The 26,180-nt window shown below is 47.1% G+C and overlaps 1 protein-coding gene across 3 annotated transcripts in view; it reads right to left on the bottom strand.

Annotated features, from left to right (window-relative positions):
• The window catches only part of SLIT3 (slit guidance ligand 3), a 718,940-nt gene that overhangs the window by 144,327 nt on the left and 548,433 nt on the right, over positions 1–26,180 (bottom strand). For all 3 annotated transcript variants that reach the window (XM_086362269.1, XM_086362271.1, XM_086362270.1), the window contains exons 8-9: positions 22,149–22,312; positions 12,310–12,451 (exon numbers count right to left, since the gene is read on the bottom strand). In XM_086362269.1, coding sequence (XP_086218395.1) covers positions 12,310–12,451; positions 22,149–22,312 — 306 coding nt within the window. The remainder of the gene's footprint in view (positions 1–12,309; positions 12,452–22,148; positions 22,313–26,180) is intronic.

Genomic DNA, 26,180 nt, shown 5'->3' with positions numbered 1-26,180 from the left:
TCCTTTATTCTTTCATCTCTCAAATGACTTCCCGTCACCAAGAACAGGTGTGGTGGGAAACGGGCATGAGCGGGAGGCAGGGCCGTCTATTAGAGGTGATGAATGAGGGCCTGGCCCAGGCTGAGGACTCAGCATCTCCTCCTCATCCATCTCCCGTCTCTCCGAGGTGCGGATCTTTTCATCACCTCCTCATTTGGCATGGATGAGCCCCCAACCCTTCGCTGGGAAGACACACAAAAAGATATGTGTGTGTGTGGAGGGGAAGGCTGGGGGAAGCAGAAGGAAGAGACAGGAGGAGCTGGCTCCCTTGGAGGCTACGTCTAGAGGAAGCACATTTCTGGCTGGGATGAACCCATTCATCTTGAAGAGTAATCCCCACTGCGGAAAAGGGGAGACAGTCATATTAATTCGTGCCCCTGCAATCTCGTCTTCAGTGGGGGAAAGAGAGTATTTGTTACTGGAGTCACTAATGGAGCAGTTTGCCAGCGATTTTCCCATTTCAAACAACATCTTAGCTGCTAATGTGGAATGGTTAGTCAGGCCTACCCATAACACAGACAAATCACTCTCCAGGCGGAAGGAAGCGGGTGAGGGGTGGGGGCGGAGAATGAGGAAGGGCGGGTGAGAGGAGAGAAGAGCATCAGGACAGATCATTCCTGGCTGCCGGATGAATCAAGTCTACAAATGAGACTGCCACAGTCTATTAAGAGAGCCTTTGTGGGGCTGGAGCGGGCGGGGGTGTGCTCTGCTGGGCTCGTGGGCACAGGATGGCTGGACAGGGGCCTGGTTGGCTTACAGTGAGCCAAAAAGCATGCCACGAGGTTGCAGAGGCTGCGAGCTACAGGATACAGCCACCCACAGAGGCGGCAGATCTGGGCAGGCCGCCTTGACTGAGAGGGTCCAAGGACATTCTCATCTTCCAGCTGAGCAGAGTTTAGGAATTTCTCAGCCAAGGCAGCAACTCTGTGGACCACTGGGGTGGCCAGTCGGGTGGCAAATGCTCTCCAGGAATCCTGGGATTCACCTGCCACTTTGGCAGGGGGCTGGGGGCTGGAGGATGCCTCTGGAGAGAACCACTCACTGTAATGATGGCAACCCCTTCCACTCCTGCAAGAGGACCCACCGCTCCCGGCTGAGGCCAGGAGCACATGCAAGTCAGGTCAGCCGGCTGCCTGCGCAGAGTGTAAGAAATAACGTCCACCTTAGTGAGGGGTGCCAGAGCTAAGATTTTATTGCTAATATAACAAGAAGAGCTGTCCTTTATGGAATCGAGTTGGTTTACGTCTGTTTCTCTCTTTGAGTCCTTACACTGTGCAGGCAAGCTGTGTTGGTCCTATTTTGTGGATGAGGAAAATAAAACCTACAGGGACCCAATAGCCTATCCAGGGCGACAGAGCCTTAAGAGCAGAGATGGCATCTTTCTTTTTCTACCCAGTGGAGGCTCTGCCTTCTCTGAAAACATGGAGGAACTGAGGCCCAGGGACCAAGGTAGCTTTCCCAAAGTCCCAGAAAAGTTTAAGCGGTGAGGATCCCAGTTGTCATCCAGAGACATCATGTACCCTCTGAAGTAGGTATTTTGTCAAAAAGGCTGTAGAAGTTGAGGGAAGGTGGAATATAGATGTGTGTGTGTGTGTGTGTGTGTGTGTGTGTGTGTGTGTGTGTATTGGGGATTTCCCTGGTGGCTCAAATGGGCTGGATCCTTGGGTTGGGAAAAGTGTGTGTGTGTGTATATATATATATATATATGCGTGTGTGTGTTTATAAAATGTATGCAGAGTGCAAAGGTGTGACGTTGAACAAAGAACAAAGAATTCTGATCTTAGTCTGTTAACCCTGGCTGGGACGTTGCTGTGTATCCTGTACTCTTTACCCTTGCACACTCTGGGGAGGGTCTTTATCTCTGCAGTCTCTCTGCCTCTTACGCTGCTGTGGGTACCAGCTGGACATCCAACGCCTTATAGAGTGCCAAGGCCAGGACATGATGTGGGTTAGCCTTGCCTCAGGGGGCTCCAGAGTTGGTCAGTGTACTTCAGATGTAAAGTTAAAGCCAGGGTGAGAATGATAACAACAGTAAGAGCTAATATGTATCAGCCTGTACTTATTAAGTCAGGCATCGGGCTAAGAGCTGTGCACAGGTTGGTCTAAATATTTACACCTCCTGGAGGCAGGTCCTATTCCTTATCACTGTTCACACTTTAAACATGAGAACATTGAGGCTCAGAGAGTTTAAGTCACTAGTTCAAGTTCACAAAGCCAGGAAAAGCTACAGCTGGGACTCAGACTCACGTTCATCCAATTGGAAAGCCTGCACTCTCAGTCACCAGTTTGCTGAATACCATTTGCAGCCGAGGCATCGCCATTCCTTTAGTACTGCCTGTTCATCCTCAGGAAAACGGCCCCTCGGTCAAGGGGGGAATTCTGGGGGGTGTGTGTGCCCCGCGGCCACAGGCTCTACACGGTAGGTGCCCTCTGGTGGGTTTTACACAGCTTGGAACAAGCATGCAAAGGTCCATGCTCCCGTGACAAAAATTCAGTGTGACGGACAAAGAGAAGCATGAACATTAGCAAAAACTGTCACATTTGGGATGTCTGAAGCCAGCGGCTGTCTTCAGTCTCTCTTAACTGGCACGTGTGTCTTTCTTTGGCAAACATTCTTCAGGCTGCAAACTGATTTAATAGAACTAGCATAAAAACAAACATACAAATCAAACATCTGAGCATCTTCCGGCACCAGAAACAATGGGAACATCTGATGGGGATTTCAGCCATTTGTGCGCTGTATTGATTTGCCCTAGTTCCTCGGTGCTTCCTTAATGATCTGTCATTTGCAAACACTCAGCTGAGCACAATACATTTCTCGCAACACAGAAGTCAACGTGATGCCAGAGGGATTGGCAGGGACACAGCCAGAGCAGGGCCATGGCAGCAAGTCACCTGATAAAGAGGTTTTGGAGCTGGGTTAGAGCATTGGCTGCGATGATGATGGACAGCTACCATCTACTGAGGGCCTGCTGTACGTCACACGCCGTCCTCTGCACACTGGCTCGTTGTGTTCCTTCAACAGTGCTACAAAGCAAGTCGTATTACGAAAGTAGAAACAGCATGGGACTCCCCTGGTGGTCCAGTGGTCAAGAATCTGCCTTGTAACGCCGGGGGATGCGGGTTTTACCCCTGGGTGGGGAACTAAGATCCCACAGGCCACAGAGCAACCAAGCCTGCACGCCCCAACCAGTGAGCCCGTGTGCCACAATGAAAGACCCTGCATGTCACAGCTAAGGTCCAGCGAAGCCAAATTAACAAATAAATTAAACAGATATTAAAAAATAACAACAAAGATGAAGCATGTGGGCATATGTGGCATGAGTCATTCCTAACCAACTGTGCAGAGTTCCTGGCATTCCCTACAGAAACCAGAGGTGCCGACACAGGGTCAGGTTTGCCCTTATTATGATGCATATTCTCAGACGCCTCTAACAGAGAAACCTTTGTCATCAATGCTGAAAAAAAAATGAGAACTTGAAACTAAAGCCTTCTATCACGTCACATATGTGACACGAGAATCAGCTTTTCCCTTTCGGATTCCATTTAGTAGTTTTCAAACACTGTGCTAATTTCCCACACAAGTATGCTATTTAACCCTCATGGAGAATCTCTAGTGGGGATGATGAGCCCCACTTTGCAAAGATGGGAACTGAGAGAACCATGAGCTGTTAAGCGTGCGTGTGCGCTAAGTTGCACAGTTGTGTCTGACTTTCTGTGACCCCATGGACTGTAGCCCTTCAGGCTCCTCTGTCCACAGGATTTCCCAGGCAAGAATACTGGTTGCCATTTTCTCCTCCAGGGATCTTCCCAACCCAGGAATTAAACCCGCATCTCCTGCATCTTCTTGCTTTGGCAGGTGGATTCTTTACCACTGAGCCACCTGAGAAGCCCTGAGCTGTTAAGACAGGTACCCAAAGAGCCAGAAGCAAGATTCAAACCCCAGGACTGGACTTCCCTCATGGTCCAGTGGTTGAGAATCTGCCTGCCAATGCAGGGGATCCAGGTTTGATTCCCAGTCTGGGACGATTCCACATGCCAAGGAGCAACTAAGCCTGTGTGCTGAAAATATTGATCCCTCACTCTAGAGCCCTCTAAGCCACAACTACTAAGCCCATGTGCTGCAGCTACTGAAGCCCACATTCCTTAAAGGCCATGCTCCGCGACAAGAGAAGCCGCCACAATGAAAAGCCTGTACACCACAACTAGAGAGCTAGCACCTGCTTGCTGCAACTAGGGAAAGTCCTTGCAAAGCAACAAAGACCCAGCGCATCCAAATATAAAGAAATAAAATAAAAAACACCCCGGGGCTATTTATCTCAAGGCTCTGTTCTTAATTATTCTGCTGCCTGATTGGCTTCCCCTTTATTCCGCCTGTCCCCACCCACCCCATCCCCCTCCTTCCACATGGCAGTCCCCCAGAAACCCAGTGTCCTCAGAACGTTGAAGAATCCAAGATGTTGGTGATGCCCAGAGTCCTCTAACCCTTTTGTTCTGCTGGCTGCTTTTTAAAAAATTTCTCTAAAAATCTCCCTGGTGACCAGTGTTGTAGACACACACTTGCTTTGTTAAGCAGATAAACCACTGTTTATCTCTCCACTGTGGATAGACAATAGGGCCGAGGTGAGGCCAGGTGCAGAGTGGGGCTACCTTTCTCCCTAGATGCCCTGATTTATGAGTTGGCATCTGAGTCCATCCACAACCTTTCTCTGGGCTTGGTGGTAAAACAATCTGCCTGCAAATGCAGGAGACATGGGTTTGATCCATGGGTTGGAAAGATCTCCCAGAGGAGGAAATGGCAACCACTCTAGCACTCTTGCCTGGAAAATCCCATGGACAGAGGAGCCTGGCAGGCTACAGTCCATGGGGTTGCAAAGAACTGGACATGACTTAGCAACTGAACGACAATAATCTTTCTTGAGAAGCTGAATTTATTTGTTAGAGCTGAGGGCATGAGACAGGAATGACACTAAGTGGGGTAAAAGAGTAAAAATGGAAGGAGATGGGACAGAGATGAAGAAGGAGCTCTAGGTACTGAGAGTCCCTCTCAATCCTTGAGGACCTAGGAGGGTGGAATAAGGACCACAGAACGAAGACCGTGTGGGCCTCTCGCTCTTCCCAGAATCATCCCTGCTGGAGGCTGGAGTGGGTTCAGAGAAACGACAGGGAGCAGCTCAGTTTCGAGGAAAATCTGCAGTGAACTGTCTCGCTGTGGGTTCTCTGAAAGAAAGCTATTTTTAGAGGAATTGGCTCTGCTATGTGGGGAGACCAGCGCACACTGTGAACTGCTCTGGCTTTGAAAAACAACCGGAAAGAGTCTGCCAGGTTGCTCCGCATGAGAGACAGCCCTTCCGTCCCCCAAATGCTGGGGAGTGCAGATCCTTCCCAAGGTTTAAGAGCATCACGACCAGCTCAAGACTGGGCAGATAGGGAACAGAGAACTGGATGTAGTGCAAATTATCCCAAAGGAGAAGGAGATATCTGGGTTATACGAGTGGCCAAGGACGTAAGACGGAATTTTTTTTCTTATTTGGCTACGCCAAGGTCTCAGTTGCAGCATGTGGGATCTAGTTCCCTGACCAGGGATTGAACCCAGGTTGCCTACTCTGGGAGCACAGAGTCTTGCCACTGAACCACCAGGGAAGTTCTGAGGTGAAATTCTTTTTTTTTTTTTTTTTTTTCTGAGGTGAAATTCTTGATGGTAAGAAGAGGAGCTACATTCAGATGCCTTTGGATGATGAAGCAGACACTTCCTGTGCATCTTGGGGTGCATGGTATGATGTCCACTCTCTGCTCCTTCTTTCCCATCTTTCGACCTCTCCCATCTTCTGGTCTCTCATTGATTAAGAATATGAATTTTAACTGCTCTAAAGACAGGTCAGCACACAGATCTCCAGCAACAGGCTTTGTTGCCTCAAGGAACAAACAGGTTTCCTCTGCAAAGTTCTCTCAGTATCCAGTCAGAGAGCCTTGCCTCAACTGCTTTGATGTTTCAGCTTCATTTTATCATGAGGAGAAAGAGTAAAGCATACAAGAGAAGTCCCAGGCAATCTGTCTGGTGGGTCATGGGTGCTGGGTTAGCAGGGGCAGCCTTATTTCCATGTCTGCATATATTTGCATGAAAATGAGCTACTGCCAGCCTCAATTCATAATGCAAGTGGCTAGCCTAGTTTTTTAACCTATTCTCTCTACCATAATCTTCAAAGAACTGAACGAGCTTTAGGGAGGAATCTAATGCAGGTAATTCCAGCTCCTGTGATGTGGTTCCCAACCTCTCTTACCATGGCTAAGATAAAAGTGGTGGAAGTAGTAGCTGCAGTTATAGCAAAATCATGCCAGTCACTGCTAACACGGTATATCTTATGTGCCAGACCCAGTGCTAAGCATTTGATAGCATATATTCATCTAACTTTCACATGAACCATTAAGAAGATACCACTAGCCTCTACATTTTCAGTTGAGTAAACCAAGATGCAGAAATGTTATTTGTCAATGGTTAAAAGGCAGGGAAGAGCTAAAATGTGGGTCTGTCTGAATCCACAGTCTACAGTCTTAAGAACATGCTTGTTGTTTCTGGCTGCTTATTTTTAGAGGTACTCTAGCTAAGATGGCCATTTCCAGGTTTCTAGATTTCATGGGTGAATTTGATCCAGATGACCATTACATCTACTACTGTGGGCAAGAATCCCTTAGAAGAAATGGAGTAGCCCTCACAGTCAGCAACCCAATATGCAGTACTTGGGTGCAATCTCAAAAATGTCAAAATGATCTCTGTTCGTTTCCAAGGCAAACCATTCCATATCACAGTAATCCAAGCCTATGCCCCAACCACTAATGCTGAAGAAGCTGAAGTTGAACGATTCTATGATGACCTACAAGACCTTCTAGAACTAACACCAAAATAAGATGTCCTTTTCATCATAGGGGACTGGAATGCAAAGTAGGAAGTCAAGAAATACATGGAGTACCAGACAAGTTTGGCCTTAGAGTACAAAATCAAGCAAGGCAAAGACTAACAGAGTTTTGCCAAAAGAACACACCAGTCATAGCAAACATGATCTTCCAACCACACATGAGACGATTCTACACGTGGACATCACCAGATGGTCAATACAGAAATCAGGCTGTTTATATCCTTTTCAGCCAGCCGAAGATGGAGAAGCTCTATACAGTCAGCAAAAACAAGACTGGGAGCTGACTGTGGCTCAGATCATAAACTCCTTATTGCCAAATTCAGAATTAAATTGAAGAAAGTGAGGAGAACCACTAGGCCATTCAGCTATGACCTAAATCATATCCTTTATGATTATATAGTGGGAGTAAAGATAGATTCAAGGGATTAGATCTGATAGAGTGCCAAAAGAATTATGGATGGAGGTTCATAACATTGTATAGGAGGTGGTAATCAAAACCATCCCCAAGGAGAAAAAATGCAAAAAAACAAAATGGTTGTCTGAGGAGGCCTTACAAACAGTTAAGAAGAGAAGCTAAAGGCAAAGGAGAAAAGGAAAAATACATCCATCTGAATGCAAAGTTCCAAAGAATAGCAAGGAGAGATAAGAAAACCTTCCTAAGTGATCAATACAAAGAAACAGAGGAAAACAATAGAATTGGAAGGACTAGAGATCTCTTCAAGAAAATTAGAGATACTAAAGGAACATTTCATGCAAAGATGGGCTTACAAAGGACAGAAATGGTATGGACCTAACAGAAGCAGAATATATTAAGAAGAGGTGGCCAGAACACAGAAGAGCTATCCAAAAAAGATCTTAATGACCCAGATAACCACAATGGTGTGATCACTAACCTAGAACCAGATATCCTGCAGGGCAAAGTCAAGTGGGCCTTAGGAAGCATCATTACGAACAAAGCTAGTGGAGGTGATGGAATTCCAGTTGAGCTATTTGAAATCCTAACAGATGATGCTGTGAAAGTGCTGCACTCAATATGCCAGCAAATTTGGAAAACTCAGCAGTGGCCACAGGACTGGAAAAGGTCAGTTTTCATTCCAATCCCAAAGAAAGGCAATGCCAAAGAATGTTCAAATTATCGCACAATTGCACTCATCTCTCATGCTAGCAAAGTAATGCTCAAAATTCTCCAACCTAGGCTTCAACAGTACGTGAACTGAGGACTTACAGATGTTCAAGGTGGATTTAGAAAAGGCAGAGGAACCAGAGATCAAATTGCCAACATTCGTTGGTTCATAGAAAAAGCAAGAGAGTTCCAGAAAAACATCTATTTCTCCTTTATTAACTAAGCTAAAGCCTTTGTCTGTGTGGATCACAACAAACTGCGGAAAATTATTAGAGAGATAGAAAACTAGACAACCTTGAGAAACCTGTAAGGAGGTCAAGAAGCAGCAGTTAGAACTGGTCATGGAACAACAGACTGGTTCCAAACTGGGAGTACGTCAAGGCTGTATACTGTCACCCTGCTTATTTAAGTTATATGCAGAGTACATCATGAGAAACGCTGGGTTGGATGAAGCCCAAGCTGGAATCAAGATTGCTGGGAGAAATATCAATAACCTCAGATATGCAGATGACACCACTCTAATGGCAGAAAGCAAAGAGGAACTAAAGAGCCTCTTAATGAAAGTGAAAGAGGAGAGTGAAGAAGCTGGCTTAAAACTCAACATTCAAAAAACGAAGATCATGGCATCTGGTTCCATCACTTCATAGCAAATAGATGGGGAAACAATGGAAACACTGACAGACTTTATTTTCTTGGGCTCCAAAATCACTGCAGATGGTGACTGCAGCCATGAAATTAAAAGACACTTGCTCCTTGGAAGAAAAGCTATGACCAACCTAGACAGCATATTAAAAAGTAAAGCCAATACTTTGCCAATAAAGGTCCATCTAGTTAAAGCTATGGTTTTACCAGTAGTCATGTATGGACCTGAGAGTTGGACCATGAAAAAAGTGAGTGCCAAAGAACTGATGCTTTTGAACTATGGTGTTGGAGAAGACTGTTGAGAGTCTCTTGGACAGCAAGGAGATCAAACAAGTCAATCCTAAATGATATCAACTCTGAATATTCATTGGAAGGACTGATGCTGAAGCTGAAGCCCCAACACTTTGGCCATGTGATGTGAAGAACTGACTCATTATAAAAGATCCTGATGCTGGGAAAGATTGAAGGCAGGAGGAGAAGGAGATGACAGAGGATGAGATGGTTGGATGGCATCACCGTCAATGGACATGAGTTTGAACAAGCTCCGGGAGATGGTGAAGGACAGGAAAGTCTGGCGTGCTGCAGTCCATGGGGTTGTGAAGAGTTGGACATGACTTACTGACTGAACTGAACTGAACTGTGATGATTTAGACCTCTTATTTACTCAATTAAGGCAATTTCTGTGTGTCTATTATACATACTATTTATATACAGACATATATTTATAATTATATAATAATCACACATATAATTAAACACATTTCTATTAGACACACATATTCTTCTTTGAGTGCCCATCATTTTATAAAATGAAGAATATTTTTGACAATAATGGTAATGGAATAAGGAAGTCTAGAATGTTAAAATAAAAGATGCTTCTTTAAATGGAATCTTTTTGCTCAATGGAAAAATATCACATTGTTCTTGTTATTTTTAATTTACCTCACTTAAGGAAAAACTCAGTAATAATCAGACAGGCTTTCAGAAATAACTAGTCTAGCCTGTCCATGTTCCTTTTAAAATTCAATGTTCGGGTGTGAGCCCAATGGCCTAGGTATGGTCTGGCTCCATGGGCTTCCCCTCCAATGTGGATGTCTGTGATTTCTCTCCTTCATATGCCTGATCTGTGAGCCTGTAGAGCCTGAGCTGGAAGTGTAGGCACATGGAGCAGGAAAGGAGGGTGAGCAGGCCTGAGCTCCTGAACCAGGGCTGTTGTGGGGGTCAATGGTTGCAGCGTGATTATTAGACTGGCCTTTTCCATCATGCTATGGTTTGAGACCTGGCCAAGGGAAGCTCTGTGGCTGCCAAAGAGAAAAGATAAAACCCGGCAGATGGAAGGGGAAAGAAGTGAGGCAGTGCAGAGACAAGAATGTTCAATGTGAATCTGAACTGAGGCATGAATTGGCAGGAATTCTGTCTTGACATCCACCTTTGGAGGATCAGAGTCCTACTCTGGCCTGGATGGAAGACGAGGGGCGGGCTCCTGTAACGAGGAGCACAGGGTGAACCAGGTGGAGAAGGAGACCTGGCTGACAAGGGAAGTGGAAAGATCACGGGTGCAGAAAAGGATAGAAGAGGGCAGGGGAATGGATCAGGAGAGGCAGAGAGGCTGGGAGGGGCCGAGAGGGACAGGTGGTGAGGTCTACGTGAGGCCCGTGGAAGGAAGGGTTCTCCAAGGCTGGGCAATGGACCACGAGGAGTGAAGGCACATCCCAGTGAAGCACAAAGGGAAGTCACTGTTGTTCTTGCTGAAAGAAGACTGAGTCAAGGGGGGGGAAGGCACAGGAGGTACAGATGCCAGGCCAAACCCACCCTTGGCTAACGCGTTCCTGCCCTCAGGAAGGGTGTGGAGGCACAGATCCACTGGGGCTGGGTGAGAATGTTTCAAAGGGAATCAGAGAAAAGTTAGCAAAGCAGATGAAGAAAGAAGAAACTAAGGCCCCCGTGTTGTAAGCTAGATGTTTCTTCTCGTCTCAGTGGGTGAAACCAAAGTCCCTAAAATGCACCATGATCTGGCCCCTCATGACCCCTCCGACCTCAACCACTAACACTCTCCCTTGTGCTTACTCCACTCCAGCCACACTGGCCTTCTGGTATACCTGGTACAGCCCTACCTCAAGGCCTTTGCACACACTGTCCTCTCTATGGGCAACACTCTCCTCCAGATAGCCACTTGCTTTTTCTCGCTTACTTCTTTGCTTTTCTCCACAGAACCTCCCATCTTCTACCATATTATCTGACTTACTTTGGTTTGTTTACTGGTCGTTGCTCTCTTCTCTCCACGGCAATGCAAGCACCATAAGGGCAGAAACTTGGTCTGTTTTGTTCATTGCTGCTCCCTAATCACAGAATTACCATTGGACCACAGTGGGCTCACAAAAGATGTTTGTTGAATGAATCCGTGAATGAATGAAAGGGTCAACTTGGTCACCCACTGGAGTGCACTGGCAATAGAAGGGTGTACGTAAGAGGAGAAACAGGTGGCAGAAGAGGGGAAAAGGAGAAGGAGCGGGAAGGAGGGGGAGTAGGGGGAGCCGAGGTGTAGCAGAGAGGTGCGGGAAATGTGTACCATATCTTTTATTTGGAGGGATTTTTTCTAATGATGTTTTCAGTGAGAGGGGTTCCATCTAACCGATGTTTAATAAAGCCATCTAAAAGTAAAGGTGACTATGTTATCAGTTATTGTCATGTAAGGAGTGATCTTGAGGTCAGTGTTCATTGACCTTCTAATCCAGAATGAGACACTGGCCATTTTTTAACATATGAGAGAAGAGTCGACAAGACTGAGCTACATGGACAAATGAATTTTCTTGGAATTTTGGACATCAGTGCACACAGAGACACACACAAACTTGTCTTGTTACCTAAAGGCCTAATCTGGACGACGATAATCTGATTCAGAATGATGAAAAGCTCAGTCTCTTGCTCTATAACTGTAGCTATAAAATTAGTGCATTATTCATATACTTTGTACCACCACCATTTTATGGAAGACTTGCCCTTGTGTCAAGGGCTGTACTAAGTGCTTTCCATGTGGTATTTCATTCACTTTTCATGACCTGTTGAGTAATACTATAATTATCACATTACTATAAGAAATCTGGAGATGAAAAAGAGCAATTATTTTGCCCACAATTATACAGCCAGTGCATGGTAGAATTAGGATATAATCACAGAGAGACTCTAGGGTAGGGAATGGTGAACCTTTACTGTAAAGGACCAGATGGAAGATACATTAGGCTTCGTGGGGCATAAGTTCCTTTGTCATTGCTACTCAATAATGCCCAACAAGAACAGCCATACGTAATATGTAAATGAATGGGTGTGGCTGTGTTCCAATAAAACTTTATTTACAAAAATAGGTGGTGGACATATTTTGTCTACGGGTTGTCATGTGCTGACTGTGCTTGAGAGTCTATGCTTTTGACCCCTGAGCTGTAATACCTGGGAAAGCGTGGGAGGAGGGCAAAGAGATGGCTGAGCGTTTTCAACAGTCAGCTCTAACAGCCCAACATGCTGCCAGTCTGCGGGGATTGGCCGAGACCATGAGGTGAACTCACCAGGGACAGATGGTGGCAGGCAGGCACTTACATTTCAACGATGCCCTCTGGCAAGTTGGCGGGAATCTCTGTCAGGCCCTTCCCTCGACAGTCCACGATGTTATTACTGCAAGTGCAGGCTGAAGGGCAGGAGATGGAGTTGGCATTGCAGGCTGGAGGCTCTGAGTGGGGGCCTGTGGGGTCAGAACACAGTGGTCAACTCATGTCAGTGTGAGGAGCTCCCTGGGCTTCTGTGATCCTTAACCAGCTTCCCAAGAAGGCAGCGCTACCTCATCACCTACCTGAAAAATGATCGCCAGCTGACATCACCCCTCATCTGGGAGTCACAGGTGCTACTGGCTAAATATTCAGCCAGGAGGAGATAGCCTGACCTTGACCTATTTCTGGATTCTTCCACCTGCTCTGTCATCTGATCGTGCCAGCTCTTCAGTCACAGAGTTGCTCTCAGAGTCAACTGCACATGGAAATACACCACTGGAATGCACAGCACATACCCGGGGACTGCTTTTTCAGGGGCCCAGAGTCTGAATGGCACCCCGAGGTTTTGATCTTTTATCTGGGGCTTGGCTACTGAGTTTAGATACACTTTCATTCCTTTCTCAAACCCAAGTGGGAGGAGAAAAGGTGCCATTTGGGGCACTAATGGCCGAATGTCATCAACAGCAACATTCAAGGCCTGTTCAAATAGCGTTTCTGTCCAGAGATCACGCAAATAAAACTTATCTCATGAGAGAAAAAGGTGAACAAGTTACTCCACATTTTGGGGCCTTAATTTTGCTTGAGGTGAGAACCCATGTGAATGTAATGCAAAGTGGTAAAAAAAGAAAAGAAAATGGTATGGAAGGTGCTTCCCTGGGGGTCCAGTGGTTAAGACTCTGTGCTTCCAACGCAAGACCAGGGAACCAAGATCCCACATCCAGTGAGGTGTAGCCAAAAAATTAAAAAAAGAAAGAAAGAAAGAAAGAAAGCCAAGTGAAAATAAACATACACACTGGCAAACTAACTCAAGATTCAGAGAGTCATAAGAATCTTAATCAGTTTCTCTGGTGGTCACATCAAATCACTAACAGAAGTAAATTCCAATTTAAAAGACGGTGTATAAGTTTTCGTATTATGACTGTTTCTGCAAAGTGAAGTAAGACTCTCAAACCTGTGGTTAGTTTCTCAAATGTGGACAGGATGGTCCAAAGGGTAAATTCAACCCAATGGGCTCCTCAGGACCTTACCACCCAGGGATCCAGCCAACAGGGACAGTTTCAGTGTCTTTTCAGGCCCCCCTCTCAGAGCAAAGGGCCATTGGCTGAGAGCAGATTCAGACCAACCCTGCAAATATCCTCACTGTTCAGACATGGACTATCTGGTCGGGGGCTCTTGGCCAAAGATAAAAGGTGAAACATGGAAAATGTCTGTAGAGAAAGATGATTTTGGTTTGGCCCCTGTTCACTGCAGAAGCTGAGGCTGGGAAGCCAGAGCAAGTCTAGCCACAGATGTTGAATCGGAGGACGGACTGGGCCCGGGGCCAGTCCTTGTTCAGACATTGAATGAGCCTTCCAGTGGAAGGCCCCCCACTGCATTCAACAGTCCCTGTACCTGGGGGCGGTCCTTCTTCAAGACTCAAATCGATGCCTGTGGCTCACTTAGGAACATTTGCTTTGCTAGAAAGTGCTAACTCAGTGACCAAAGCTTCTTACTTCCCTTGGCTTCACTTTCACACACACACACGCACACAATTTCAAAACATCCTCTTAGATGGAACATTCAAGAAAATATTCTTGTGTAGGGTACAAGGACTTCAAACTCTCCAGTATCACACTGGTGGATCTAACAGAGACCATGGACAATGCCAGTGAGATGACAATGTACATTAAAATCCCCAAGTGAAGCATTCCCTTAGAGAGCGAGGTGGTGCTGGCTTTGTTCCAAACTGGTAAAGTCTTTACACTTCTGAGAAAATGACAAACCCAGAGGGCTGGCCTGTAAGAAACTCAGGTCAGGAATGAGATTATCGTGGCCAAAAGTGTGGGCTCTGAAGTCGCATGGGCTCAATTTGAACCCTGATTCTATACTATTATCCTTAAGTCCTCCTGTCTCAGTTTTCCCCATCTTTAAAATGGGCGAAAACAACAAACCTTACTTCATAGCATGGCTTTGTTGTGAAGGTGAAATTAATGCATGTGAGGTATTTAGAAGAGTTTGTGGAACACAGAGCTCAGTCGTGTTATTTGTTATTGTTATTAACAATGGGTCTGGCTCGGCCACAAATTGTCTGCAGGATGTTGGGGGAGTCACACACCCACGCTGAACTTTTCTGCTGCCATCTCAGTGAACAAGAAGCCCCGACTGCACCACTGACACCCTTCTGAGTCTAAAGGTCAACCACTGCTCTTCAGACAAATGGGAGCAGGAGGACTAGAAACCTGACCGCCTCCCTCCTCTGCTCCCTCTCTTTGCAGCTGGCAAAGAAGATCTATTGTGGGCAGGGCTCTCGTCCCCTCACCCACATCCTCCCAGGGAGGCACAGAGCAGGAAGGCTTCAGATGTCAGGGCTTCTGAAGTGCAGTGGTGCCCAGCAGAGAAAACCGCCATGCCTGGCCCTCCACATCAAGGGGCTAGGGCGCCTGGCCAGCCAGGGAGACGCGCCACGCCCTGCCCCTTCCTGGAGGGCAAGTGTCAGGGGCTGCATGGAGCGCCCTGAGCCTGAGCACTTGCCTTTCCATCCACTGAGGCACAGGGTCTCTGGCGGCCGTGCCTCTTTTGATCTGTCAAACTGTGATGTAGAGGGGGTGTGTCAGAAAAGATGGAAGAAAGACATTATGTTCTGGTACTCCTATGGGCAGAAGGAGGTTCTGAAATGGAGTTTCTTCAAAGGGACCCCTTCTGACTTGTAGGCTGAAATGAATTCTGTTTAAAGCAGATCCAGACTGCAGCCTTGAGTCCCTCTGTAAACAAGCTGGGTGTTTCATGGGGTGGCTCTGATTCGGAAGAAAGGCTGTGCTGCATTGTAAGGGATGTTGTCAAGGCAAAAAAGCCTTTGAAAAGATTCCTTAACCAGGTCAGTAACAACACCTTTAATTACACAGAGGGAAACACTGGTAATTATAGCCTCTGTCAGCATCCTGGGCTGGCAGCTCCCCAGCCAGGTATTCACACGTGGTGAGGGTGCTCCCCTCTTGTAACAAAACACGGTCTAAGCCAGGCTTGAAAGATGAGTTCACTTTCCCTGCAAACACTTCCCCTGAGTCAATGCTGGAGGGGACCAAGCCCATTTCCCTTTGGGTCTCTGAATCCTGTGCTGGCAGGAGTCTCTCCCTTAGGCCTTGTGTCTCTGGACAGATGGATGTTAAATTCTACAAGGGCAGCAACCTTTTCCACCTTCTTCACGATTACATCTTCAGTGCCTAGAATAGGGCCCAATACAAGTCAATAAACACACCTTAGGTGAGGGAGAGGATGAATCCATGAATGAAATTGGCTCAGAAGCCTTAGAGAGGTGGGGCCTGAATGTCACCAAGCTCTGGAAGGACCCTAGGGGCAGGCTCCCTGAGTTCCGAGTGCCCTGGGCTCTTGTCCATAGGATCAGTCCCAGCGTGGGGAGACGAGCGGCTCTGGGGAAACAGGACACTCAGGCTGACGCGCAGGTCGTCTTAATCACATTGAAGGCCACTGGTCTGGTCTCCTGAGGCCCCATCTGAGCCGAGACCCCCGCGCGGATCAGCAGGGACGTCCAGGCCCTGCGCCAAGATCTGTCTGCAAAGCCACCCCTCCCAGCCTTTCCTGTCCACACACACGGAGGCCAAAGAGAGTGGTGCAGGGGACAGTCGATTTCCAAGGGGGACTAAGCGCGGAAGCACCTACCTCTCTACGCAGCAAAATCTATGACTACAGGCTAGGAAGCAGAAAGGAATGGGAACAGAGTTTTAACACTGGGATAGGAGTGTGTACAGATCTTCAATGGGAGGGTCTCTCTAGGTATGCGCCTGCTCCATGCACATGTGTCCCCATTGCATGATGTGTTCTCTGGGGACCCATGAGTCCTCAGGGTCCTCGAGCGAGCCTGCTGATGGGTACCACCCCCTTCCCTCCCTGGCACAGCAAAGGCCTTAAATCAGAGCATAGCGATGGACTAGCGGGTAGACCTTCTGTCACCTACTCTCTAAGACATCCTCTCATAAACTTAGCAGTGCACAGGGACTTGCTCTTCCTTTCCTCGTTTGAAAGTGAGTGCCCGGGCTCCTCTGCTCTTGGACCTCTTTCAGGCCCAGCGTGAACACGCTACTGCCCTGGGGTGGAAGGATGTGCTCATCAGAGCAGGCAGACGGGCATGCGGCCCAGGTGCCTGCCTCTGCTCTGGGGTACCATCTCACCTTTCCTCAATCACTACCAAAGCTCGAGAATTGCAATAAGGAGTCAAAGCTACCTCAGAGGTACTTCAACGAGGGAGCTGAGATGTCCAGCCTTCAGAGATCTCCTAAGACTACCGGCCTGTGGTCCAGTGTCTGGAGGGAAGGCAGGGCAGAGCTCGGGGGGAACAGACACGTTGGCCCTTCCTGATCTTACTGGTCATCAAGGGAGCTGCTTCCCAGCCCTGGGAGCCCTCATCGAGGGAGAGGGCAAGAATGCGTTCCCAGCTAGAACTCTCACAGGGTGAGAGCCTGTGGGTATACCCGCATGGACACTGCACAAATTCTCCTCCCTCTACTGACTACAAGCTGCCCTCCAGTTCTACAGGAGAGGAAAAATGGAGACGTGACCAGGGCAGTGATCAGCGTTGACTCCTGCTCAGCGCTCACCGCATTTTTGTTCTTCTCCTTGTTGGCAAATGAAGGTGATCATCATCCTAAAAGCCCAGATGAGTGGGGCTGAAGTCACTGAACTTCAGATCCAGAGAGGGCCATGGAGATGGGGTAAAAACAGAAGTCTTGAGAGAGGAGCATGCGTGCCCAGGGACACAGTTGTGCCATTCTCCCAAGAGTAGCTAACGTTGGCGGGGTACTACCTATGCGCTGCCTTAAGTGCTTTGGATGTGTCATCTCACTTGACCCTCATAAAACCCCTGATGTAGGGACTTCAGTGGTGGTCCAGCGGTTAAGACTCCACGCTGCCAATGCAGGGGACTTGGGTTCTATCCCTGGTCAGGGAACTGAGATCCCACATGCTGCACAGTATGGCCAGGAGATTAAAAAAATTAAACTAAAAACAAAAAAATACCCTGACATAGATCCATTATGTTTATTCCCATAATAGAAGGGCTCTTCTACCATCTCCTCTGCCAAGAAGACACCCACCATGCTTTTCTATTGCCCTGAAACAGAAAACTTCGAAGTCCTGAAATCTTGGGCGGCAGGAAGAGAAGGCTCAGGGGCAAGACTCAGACTGTGTCAGCCACACTGGAGACTGCTTGACATGCTTGTGTTAGAGCCGGGTTTCTTTCTGTCTGTCTTTAAAAAGAACTTCACCCAGTAGAATGAATATAGTTGGAAAATCCAATGGCCTGGTGAGCGTGTAGAAATAAATTAATTCCAGTATTCAAATTAAGCATCCCTGTTGCCCTCTGGCCTTTCAAAAGCCAACAACAGACTGAATGACAATGGGACTCAAGCAATTATGATGAGAATATAAATGAACGTGATTTAAATACCAGAGGCATGATCATTTGGGGAATGACTAAATAAACCTAATAATCTCATTCCTGCAATGTCCAATTATGGTGTTTTAATTAAAACCTCCTAAGGAGATGGGCGGCTAGTCATGGCTTACCTTAATTATCTTTATACTTAGTAACTAGTCTCAAATTTTAAAAAAAAGGAAGTAGAAGGAGAAAGTTTCTCGTTTCCAAGGAGACACACCTATTTCATTTTAATAATAACTGAGGAAGAGTTTGTTGAGAGGCTGTTAGGAACCAGCAGTGCTCTAGGTGATGGGGCACCTGGAAAAAGTAAGACATGGCCCTTTATTACTAGAGACAGGATCGATCTTCATGAAGAGATATCTCACATTCAAAGACACATTAACAGGTTCAAAGATGCTCAGAGGATGGTGGGAAGGGTTAACTAGGGAGTTTTGGATCCACATATACACACTACTATATTTAAAACGGGTAACCAACAAGGAGCTACTGTACAGCACAGGGAACTCTGCCCAACGTTAAGCGAAGCCTGGATGGGAGGGGACTTTGGGGGAGAATGGACGCACGTGAATGTACGGCGGACCGGCTCGGCTGTGCGCCTGAAGCTGTCACGTTGTTAACTGGTCAAACTCCAGTTTAAAATAAAAAGTTTTAAAAAGATGTTCAGAGGAAAGAGATAATTAACTCAAGAGGTCAAATATTTAGCTAATACCCTTGACCATATTAAGGCACCAGGAAACTGACACAAGGAAGAGAAAACCTAGAGTTTAAACTCCAAAATAAGCCCTTTACGTAAGGATGGGAAACAAAATTCAGCAACTTGCAACTCACATGAGCCTAAACATGGCCAAAGCAGAACCTTTTCTCCGATCTATCGTATGAACTCATAAAGTCCATTCAGGAACTCTTCCCGTCCTATGGCCCTAAGCTTTCTCTTAAAACAAGGGAAATTAACAGACAAATCCTTTCAGCAAGAGCGAAAGGAGACCAAGCAGTCCCACTGTATATCATAGAAAATCATTAATAATAAATAAAATAGCCTCCCACCCTTGTGAAAGAGTCCCAGTTGTCTCCCCAGGGGAGTAAACTAAACGCCTTTGATTGAAGGGGACCGTTGACAGAGGAGATGAATTTTACCCAAGTGTGCTGCTAGCAAATTTCTGGGTTAACTGGCATCATAAGAAGCCTGTAGCCAGGGCTTCTGGGGAGAAGAGGCTGGGCTCCAGACAGCCAGATTTAATTCAGAGGGAGCTATCAGGGACTCGGGCAGGCAGGGCCCTCGCAGGCTGAGAGAGATAAAGCTCGTTTCTGTCTCTGGGGTCCTGTGTCAGGAGAATTTTTTGATACCGCATAGGGGCGCAGGGAGCTTTCTCTTAGGCTGCCTGGGGAGGGACCTCTGGTGATGAACACTCAGAGGGACGGCCTAATTGCTGCCCTAAGCCTTCTCTCTCCTCAGCAGACGACTTCATTTTTTTAAAGAAGTGTTCACGCCCCTTCTTTCTTGACGGAAGTCCGTCTCTTGCGGGTTATGGGAGGAACAGCTTGGAAGAGGCAGAAACCCTGGTGGTTTTGCAGCTTTAAACAACCGCCATCAGGTCTGTCCCAGACCGCCTCCTTCAGATGCCGTGCTGGGCTCTGCCGTGGGGCGGGCCTGCCCCCTCAGAGGTGGGCTTCACTTCACAGGGCTCGAGTTATGGTGGCAGGTACATAAGAACAGCCCATCTCTTTGACCTCCTGCATGTACACAGGCTGAGCCTTGCTCCACACTGCTTCCCCTAGCACCCCCCTTTTTTTAACAGTCTCACCAACTACCTTGAATCATTATTAAAGATATAATACTTTTTGGAGGGGCTGTTCCTCCTGAGCCCCACTAATGAGATGCTTCATTCATCATGATGTTCAACTCACCAGTTCCCCTGGCCATTGTATCTGATTGACTTTTCAGAAAGTAACCCAGCACAGCATCCTGTTTTTAATTCTTCAGAACCTGGGAAAAACATCTAAAAAATCCCCCATGCATAGGGGCTCCAATGTGTCACTCCCCTAAATTTATACTATGAGCGAGAAGGTAGAGTACAATAGCCTATTCATGTCTGGAGTCTGTGGATTAAATTCTCATGTCCTTAAAAGACACTTGGCTTTGTATTAAGAAGCTATAGGACCATCACAGCAATAAACAAGATTGCTATAAGCAGGGGATGTGATAAAGGTAACAGTCACCTATATAACTATTAACCCACCTGTGAGTCCATCCTAAAGGAAATCAGTCCTGAATATTCATTGGAAGGACTGATGCTGAAGCTGAAGCTCCAATACTTAAGCCACCTGATGCGAAGAACTGACTGCTTGGAAAAAATCCTGATGCTGGGAAAGACTGAAGGCAGGAGGAGAAGGGGATGACAGAGGATGAGAGGGTTGGATGGCATCACCGACTCAATAGACATGAGTTTGAGCCAACTCCAGGAGTTGGTGGACAGGGAAGCTTGGTGTCCATGGGTTACAAAGAGTTGGACACGACTGAGCAACTGGACTGAACTGAAATCCAGCCTTTTCAGAGGAGGGAGACTTGGGGCAGCAGCACCCTCGGGATCCAGGAGGATCAGCCTTCCCGCCCTGGGTTTTGGGTCCTGACTGCTGCTGGGTAAGCAACGTCTCGGCACTTCTCTGATGGGAAGGTGCTTTTGTGACGAAGTGTACTCGTGTTGGTGCATAGCTTTAAACTTGGCACCCACCTATAATGATGTGCTTTACCATTTTCCCTAATTAGTTTTTCTCACTAGCTCTTAGATGACTCCTGCACTCTATAATTATTTCTTTCACTGGCACTTATGCTGATATTGTACCCTTTGCCTAATAATTACTGTAATTACAGTCACTATATTTGAGTTTGGTGCCTGTGTGATAAACGGTTTTATTATGTGTTTGATGGAAAGTGATTTCTAAGTGGGTGTCTATAGGAAATTGTTGAGGTACTGCTCAGAGACATGTTAAAATGTTTTTGGATAATAAGGAATTTGATGAAGCTGTAACATGACAGGGGAAAGCAGCAGAGTGTGAAGTTAAATTCAAGGGAAATTCCTACATATGGCAAATGCAGCCTAAGAGCCAGAGAGGACCAGCCTGTACTCCTGGCCACTTGCGGTCCCTAACATGTAGTCGGCTTCTGTACTGAGAAAGCTCCTTTTTCCTTATTTCTGCTCAGTGTTACGCGGCAGCCTGGATGGAAGCAGGGGACTAGGGGAGAATGGAAACATGCACATGTATGGCTGAGTCCCTTCACTGTTCACCCGAAACTATCACAACATTGCTAATTGGCTAGATCCCAATACGAAAAGTTTTTGGTGTTGAAAAAAATTAAAAAAAAGTTTCTTTTTCTACACATCAGCACTCCAAGATCAGCCTTTAGAAGCCACTGGACCCAATTGCAGGACTGAGCTCCTGAATTTCAGGAATACCTCTTTGGGGATCTCTCCAACTGAATACTCTCTGTTTTTGAGGCAATCAAGAGATTAGCTCTACATCCTTGTCACTGGAAAAGGGAAGACTTGATGGGATTGGAGAATGTCAATGAAAGTAAAAACAAATGAGCAAATAACGTTTAGGACCCAAGGCAAAGGTAACCTCCTCTGAGAAGCATTTCTCAGGTCACTCAGTCACCTCGCACCCTGGGGACCTAGGCTGCCTTCAGTTACGCTCTGTTTTTTGTCCTATTACACTTCAATTACCCACAGATCAAACTCTTGTGTTTGTTCGGCACATTCTGTGGGCCCACTAAACTCTAATAATTAAGCTCCACTCATTAGCTCTCACCAAGTGCTGTGTATCATGCTTACTGCTTCATATGATTATTTCATTGGATCCTCCCACCCGTCCCTTGAGTTATAGATGACGATTATTTCCATTTGGCAGACATGCAGCAACTTACCAAAGTCACACACCACTAAGGGACAGAGCTAAGATTTCCAAGCAAGCAGATTTGGAAATAGCCTCCTTTAGCCTGGGCTTAGGAATGCATTTGGCCAATGTTAAAGGACCTAACGAATGTTAGCTTCTCAGGACTGATGGACTCTGAGGCTTAACAGAAAGGGATCCATGAGTTCCTTCAGTAAGAGCTTCTTTCCTGGCACACCTGGAGGCACACTAGAGTGCTCCACACCAAGCTCTGGGCATGTGTTCATGGCTGAGATGGGCTCACAGGTGGGCGAGTGGCAGGACAGGAGGGGAGGGGAGCCACGCCATCTCACCTGGGCACACGTACTCCTTCTTCTGCACGTCTGCCACGTTGAAGCCCCGCAGGTGCACAGGAGCCATGCAGAGAGTGAACGGGCCGACGGTCCGCCGCTGTCGCAGCCAGTCCGAGAGCCAGGCCAGGTGGCAGTCACAGTACAGGTGGTTGGAGTGGAGGCGCCTGGGGGCGGGGGAGAGGGGGAAGAGGCTGTCACCACAGGAAGTGGGGAGGCTGCCTCTGGCAGAACAGGGTGCCGAGCCTCCACGCTCCTTTGCCCAGCATGACCATCCTCGGGATCCCAGGGAAGAACTGCCCTCTGCACTGCGAACTGCCACAGCAGCCTCAACCCTCCTATTGCTAAGCCACGAATGACACTCATCTTCTCGTGCCAGCCACATCCAATGGTGGCCTTCAGGGTTCTGAGCAATTTCCATTTCTTAATAGTAATTCCACCCTTTCATTTCCACCAGGGAAAGCCTCAGCATATAGGAGAGGGAGGGTGGCGTTACCACACTGACAATCCTGATTCAGGTCCAAATTCCAAAAGGGTGACTGGGTGCAAATGTCGGTACTTTAGCTAACTTGAGTTACAGATGGCTTGCAACAGCTTCCTCATGGCCATGCCCTAGTCTATAGTGAATTGTGGCCAAGATTTGCCACAATCTTTTCTCTCCCTCCTTCATTTCCACTCTAAATCTCTTTAATGGACCCCCTTCAGAATGTCACGCTGGGCTTCCCTGGTAGCTCAGCTGGTAAAGAATCCACCTGCAACATAGGAGACCCTAGTTTGATTCCTGGGTTGGGAAGATCCGCTGGAGAAGGGCAAGGCTAGCCACTTCAGTATTCTGGCCTGGAGAATTCCAAGGACTGTATAGTCCATGGGGTCGCAAAGAGTCAGACACGCCTGAGTGACTTTCACTTTTCCTGTCACACTGGTGAGCCTAAAACACGACTGTGTGCACTAGCCAGGGTAAGCAGGTCACAAAGAGAAGGGGGCTTTCTGAAGAAAGCATCTTCTCTCCATCCTCCTATTTAAATAAGGTATTATGCATACAGACTCCTGCAAACCAGAGCAATCTCTCCGGAGCGCCTTTTATCGCCTTCCCAAGTTCAATTCCACCCGGTGTATTTGCTCTTCTAACTGCTTCCGGGCTTCTGAAAAGGCTTTCCATTTGTTTTCAGGACTCTTGGGCTTTCTCCCTCTAGTAGCTATAATTTCAGGTCGATTTCTCATTCTGGACTAAGATTCCTGAGAGGGATCTGCAGAGTCCACATCTGAGGGGAACCCCAATTGGTTAAGTGGAATTTCATTTCCACTGACTGGAGGGCAACCTAAGGATAGCCAGGGCTTCTAAAGGTTCTTCCCAAGGTTCTGTATCAGGGGTTTCCAGTGTCCACATTCCCTACCAACCTCGGTCATTACAAGTAGCCCGCGGGTGAGTTCTAGTCACGACAGTTCATCATATACTTGGCTTTCTGATGTCAATTTCAATGCCCCATCCTGCACATGCTAATCAGCCACCCATATCTTGGGGTTTTTGAGTACTCTGTGTTATGCCAGTTAATACTGCATGGCAGCCCAAAGCAGTTGGCTCGGGCTACATCCGTGCCTGATGTGGAGAGAGCTGAAGGGCTCTTGACCACACTCCACTTAGTACAAGGTCAACACTGCTAAACATTGGCTGAGTGCAGCTCATCTATGCTGCCTGCAGGCAGAGACTCCCTGCCACTGCATGGGTGCAAACCTTGGGCAAGCCAGGGCCACTGAGGAACTCGGCAGCCTCAGGGTGGGGCCCCCAGATCCCACTGTATCCGACTGACTAAATGAACCCATATCCCACCCAGAATATAATTTTTTTTCTGCTGAAAAATATTTGAATTTTTTTTTACAATTTTGTTTAAAAGTGATGAATTGTGATGTTATAATTTTCTTTTCATACTTCAGAGCCAATACTTTAAGGTCAAAGTCAGTTGCGCGAGGACAGAGACTGTGCCTATAATGGGCCCAGAGCAAATCTCACTTCTGAGCATCAGGTCCTGATGCTGTGGAAGTGAGCCTGGCTTCCTCGTAGGCTGGCACTCCAGGAGAGAGGGACAACAGGAGGGAAGGGGGAGGGGAGGAAAAACCCTAAGCTTGGGGGAAGGACCTCAGTGCTAAGGAAAGCAAGACATATGTGTATTCAACAAAGATGACTCCACTTTGTGCCAAGGACAGAGCAGAGCCTGGTGAAAGACCTAGAGTTGGTTATTCTTTCCTAAAGAGCATGAAGGGGAGAAGGGAATCCCTTTTCTGCACTGGGACCTGTTGGGAAATTGCAGCATGAGGGAAAATGATCTGTCTCCTGACCCATCAGTGAGCTGTTGAGAGAGAGAGGAATGGCCAGGAATACACCACCAGCTCTAAAGGCTACCTATGAAAATGGTGATGGTGGAACAGCTCTTGGTGACAAGGTGGAGCAGAGGTGGGCTACACTGGCACACATAGGCTGAGGCACCAGAGGTTTTTTTGTGTGTGCCTTTCAATGAATTTGGCTTTTACTGGGAAAGGCGGTTGCCCTCTTTGGCGCTGAGGTATGGAAGGTAAGGAAACAAGGTGGATCAATGCAAACAAATTCCCATCAGTTCCAATGAGAAGGAAGAGATCAATGAAACAACACAAATGAGATTTAGGTAAGTCAGATCCTTATTGAGCTGATAAATTTCTGGGATAATCAAAATGTCAGAGGTTTTCCTTTTGGAAGATTATATTAGGCTGTTTCTTCCTGAATCCCCACTGGCCAGTCCTAAGCCACTTGTCTTCTTAAGCCAGCTATAGATGGCCCTTACCCTTTTGTCTGTTTCTGTAGGAATTTCTCCTCTCCCAAGTAGGAACATGGAAAAGCGGAGACCCAAACTGTCTTTGAAGCCATATGAAGGCCCTTGTCAAAAGCCGAGGGGCATGGATGGGCTCAGGCCTCCCCTCTTGGAATTTTACCTGCCTGGAGAGCTAAGCTGAGCTGAGTCTTTCAAGATGCCTTTTACGTCACGTTTGGGAGATCCAATTGAGCAATATCATCCCAAACACTAATATTAAAAGAAAAGAATAATCATGATGATCTTGAAACTTGAGCCCAGACACGGCCAGGAGTATTCTTAATTTTCTTGAGTGAGGAAAGAAATGATTTTGATTACTTTCAGTAACTTTTGTGATGGTGATGATATAGGGGAGAGTGGCCTCCTGTGGCCCTTCAGCAACGTGAGAGCTCAGGTCTCCCCTTTCTCAACTCACCTGATGCCCTTCTGCTTTTGTTCCTAGAGCTTAGCTCTAGGAGGTCAGCTTCTGAGAAGAGCTCAGCTTCTGAGGTCAAAGTGTTGGAATCCGACATGGGCTCTGTGCTTTTTTGAGTTTGACCGTGGGCAGTGATTTAACCCTGGTTCTCGGTGTTACCAGGCTTCCCACATGATGCTAGTGGTAAAGAATCCGCCCGCCAATGCAAGAGACGTAAGAGACACAGGTTTGATTCCTTGGTTGGGAGGATCCCCTGGAGGAGGGCGTGGCAACCCACTCCAGTATTTGTGACTGGAGAATCCCATGGACAGAGGAGCCTGGTGGGCTATAGTCCATAGGGTCGCAAAGAGTCAGATATGACTAAAGTGACTGAGCACGCAAGCATGCATGCTCAGCGTTATCATCTATAAAATGGGAATATTAATGGTGCCTTCTTCCTAGAGCTGTTGTGAGGGTCAAAATGATCCACGAAAAGTGCTTAGGGATTTCCCTGGTGGTCCAGTGGTTAAGACTCCACGCTGCTAATGCAGGGATTGTGGGTTTGATCCCTGGTCAGGCAACTAGGATCCTGCATGCTATGCAGTGTGGCCAAAAGATTAAAAAACAAAAGTGCTTAGCGCTCAATTTGGGATACCATAAACTCATGAAGACATATTTGCTATTATTATTCTTACTGTACGGAGACTAGCTCCAGACTTCAGGCTCTTCTCAACCCAAGGTCCTGCCTGTACAAGGTTATCACCTCTTATCCACCAGAGCATCAAGGCAGCTAGATGGTTC

This window comes from Bos grunniens, chromosome 20 (assembly GCF_055505025.1).
Source record: "Bos grunniens cultivar Pamir isolate PY7600 chromosome 20, Bosgru_T2T1.0, whole genome shotgun sequence".
In the NCBI taxonomy this organism is placed as follows: domain Eukaryota; kingdom Metazoa; phylum Chordata; class Mammalia; order Artiodactyla; family Bovidae; genus Bos; species Bos grunniens.
This window is presented reverse-complemented; position numbering and strand designations above follow the sequence as displayed.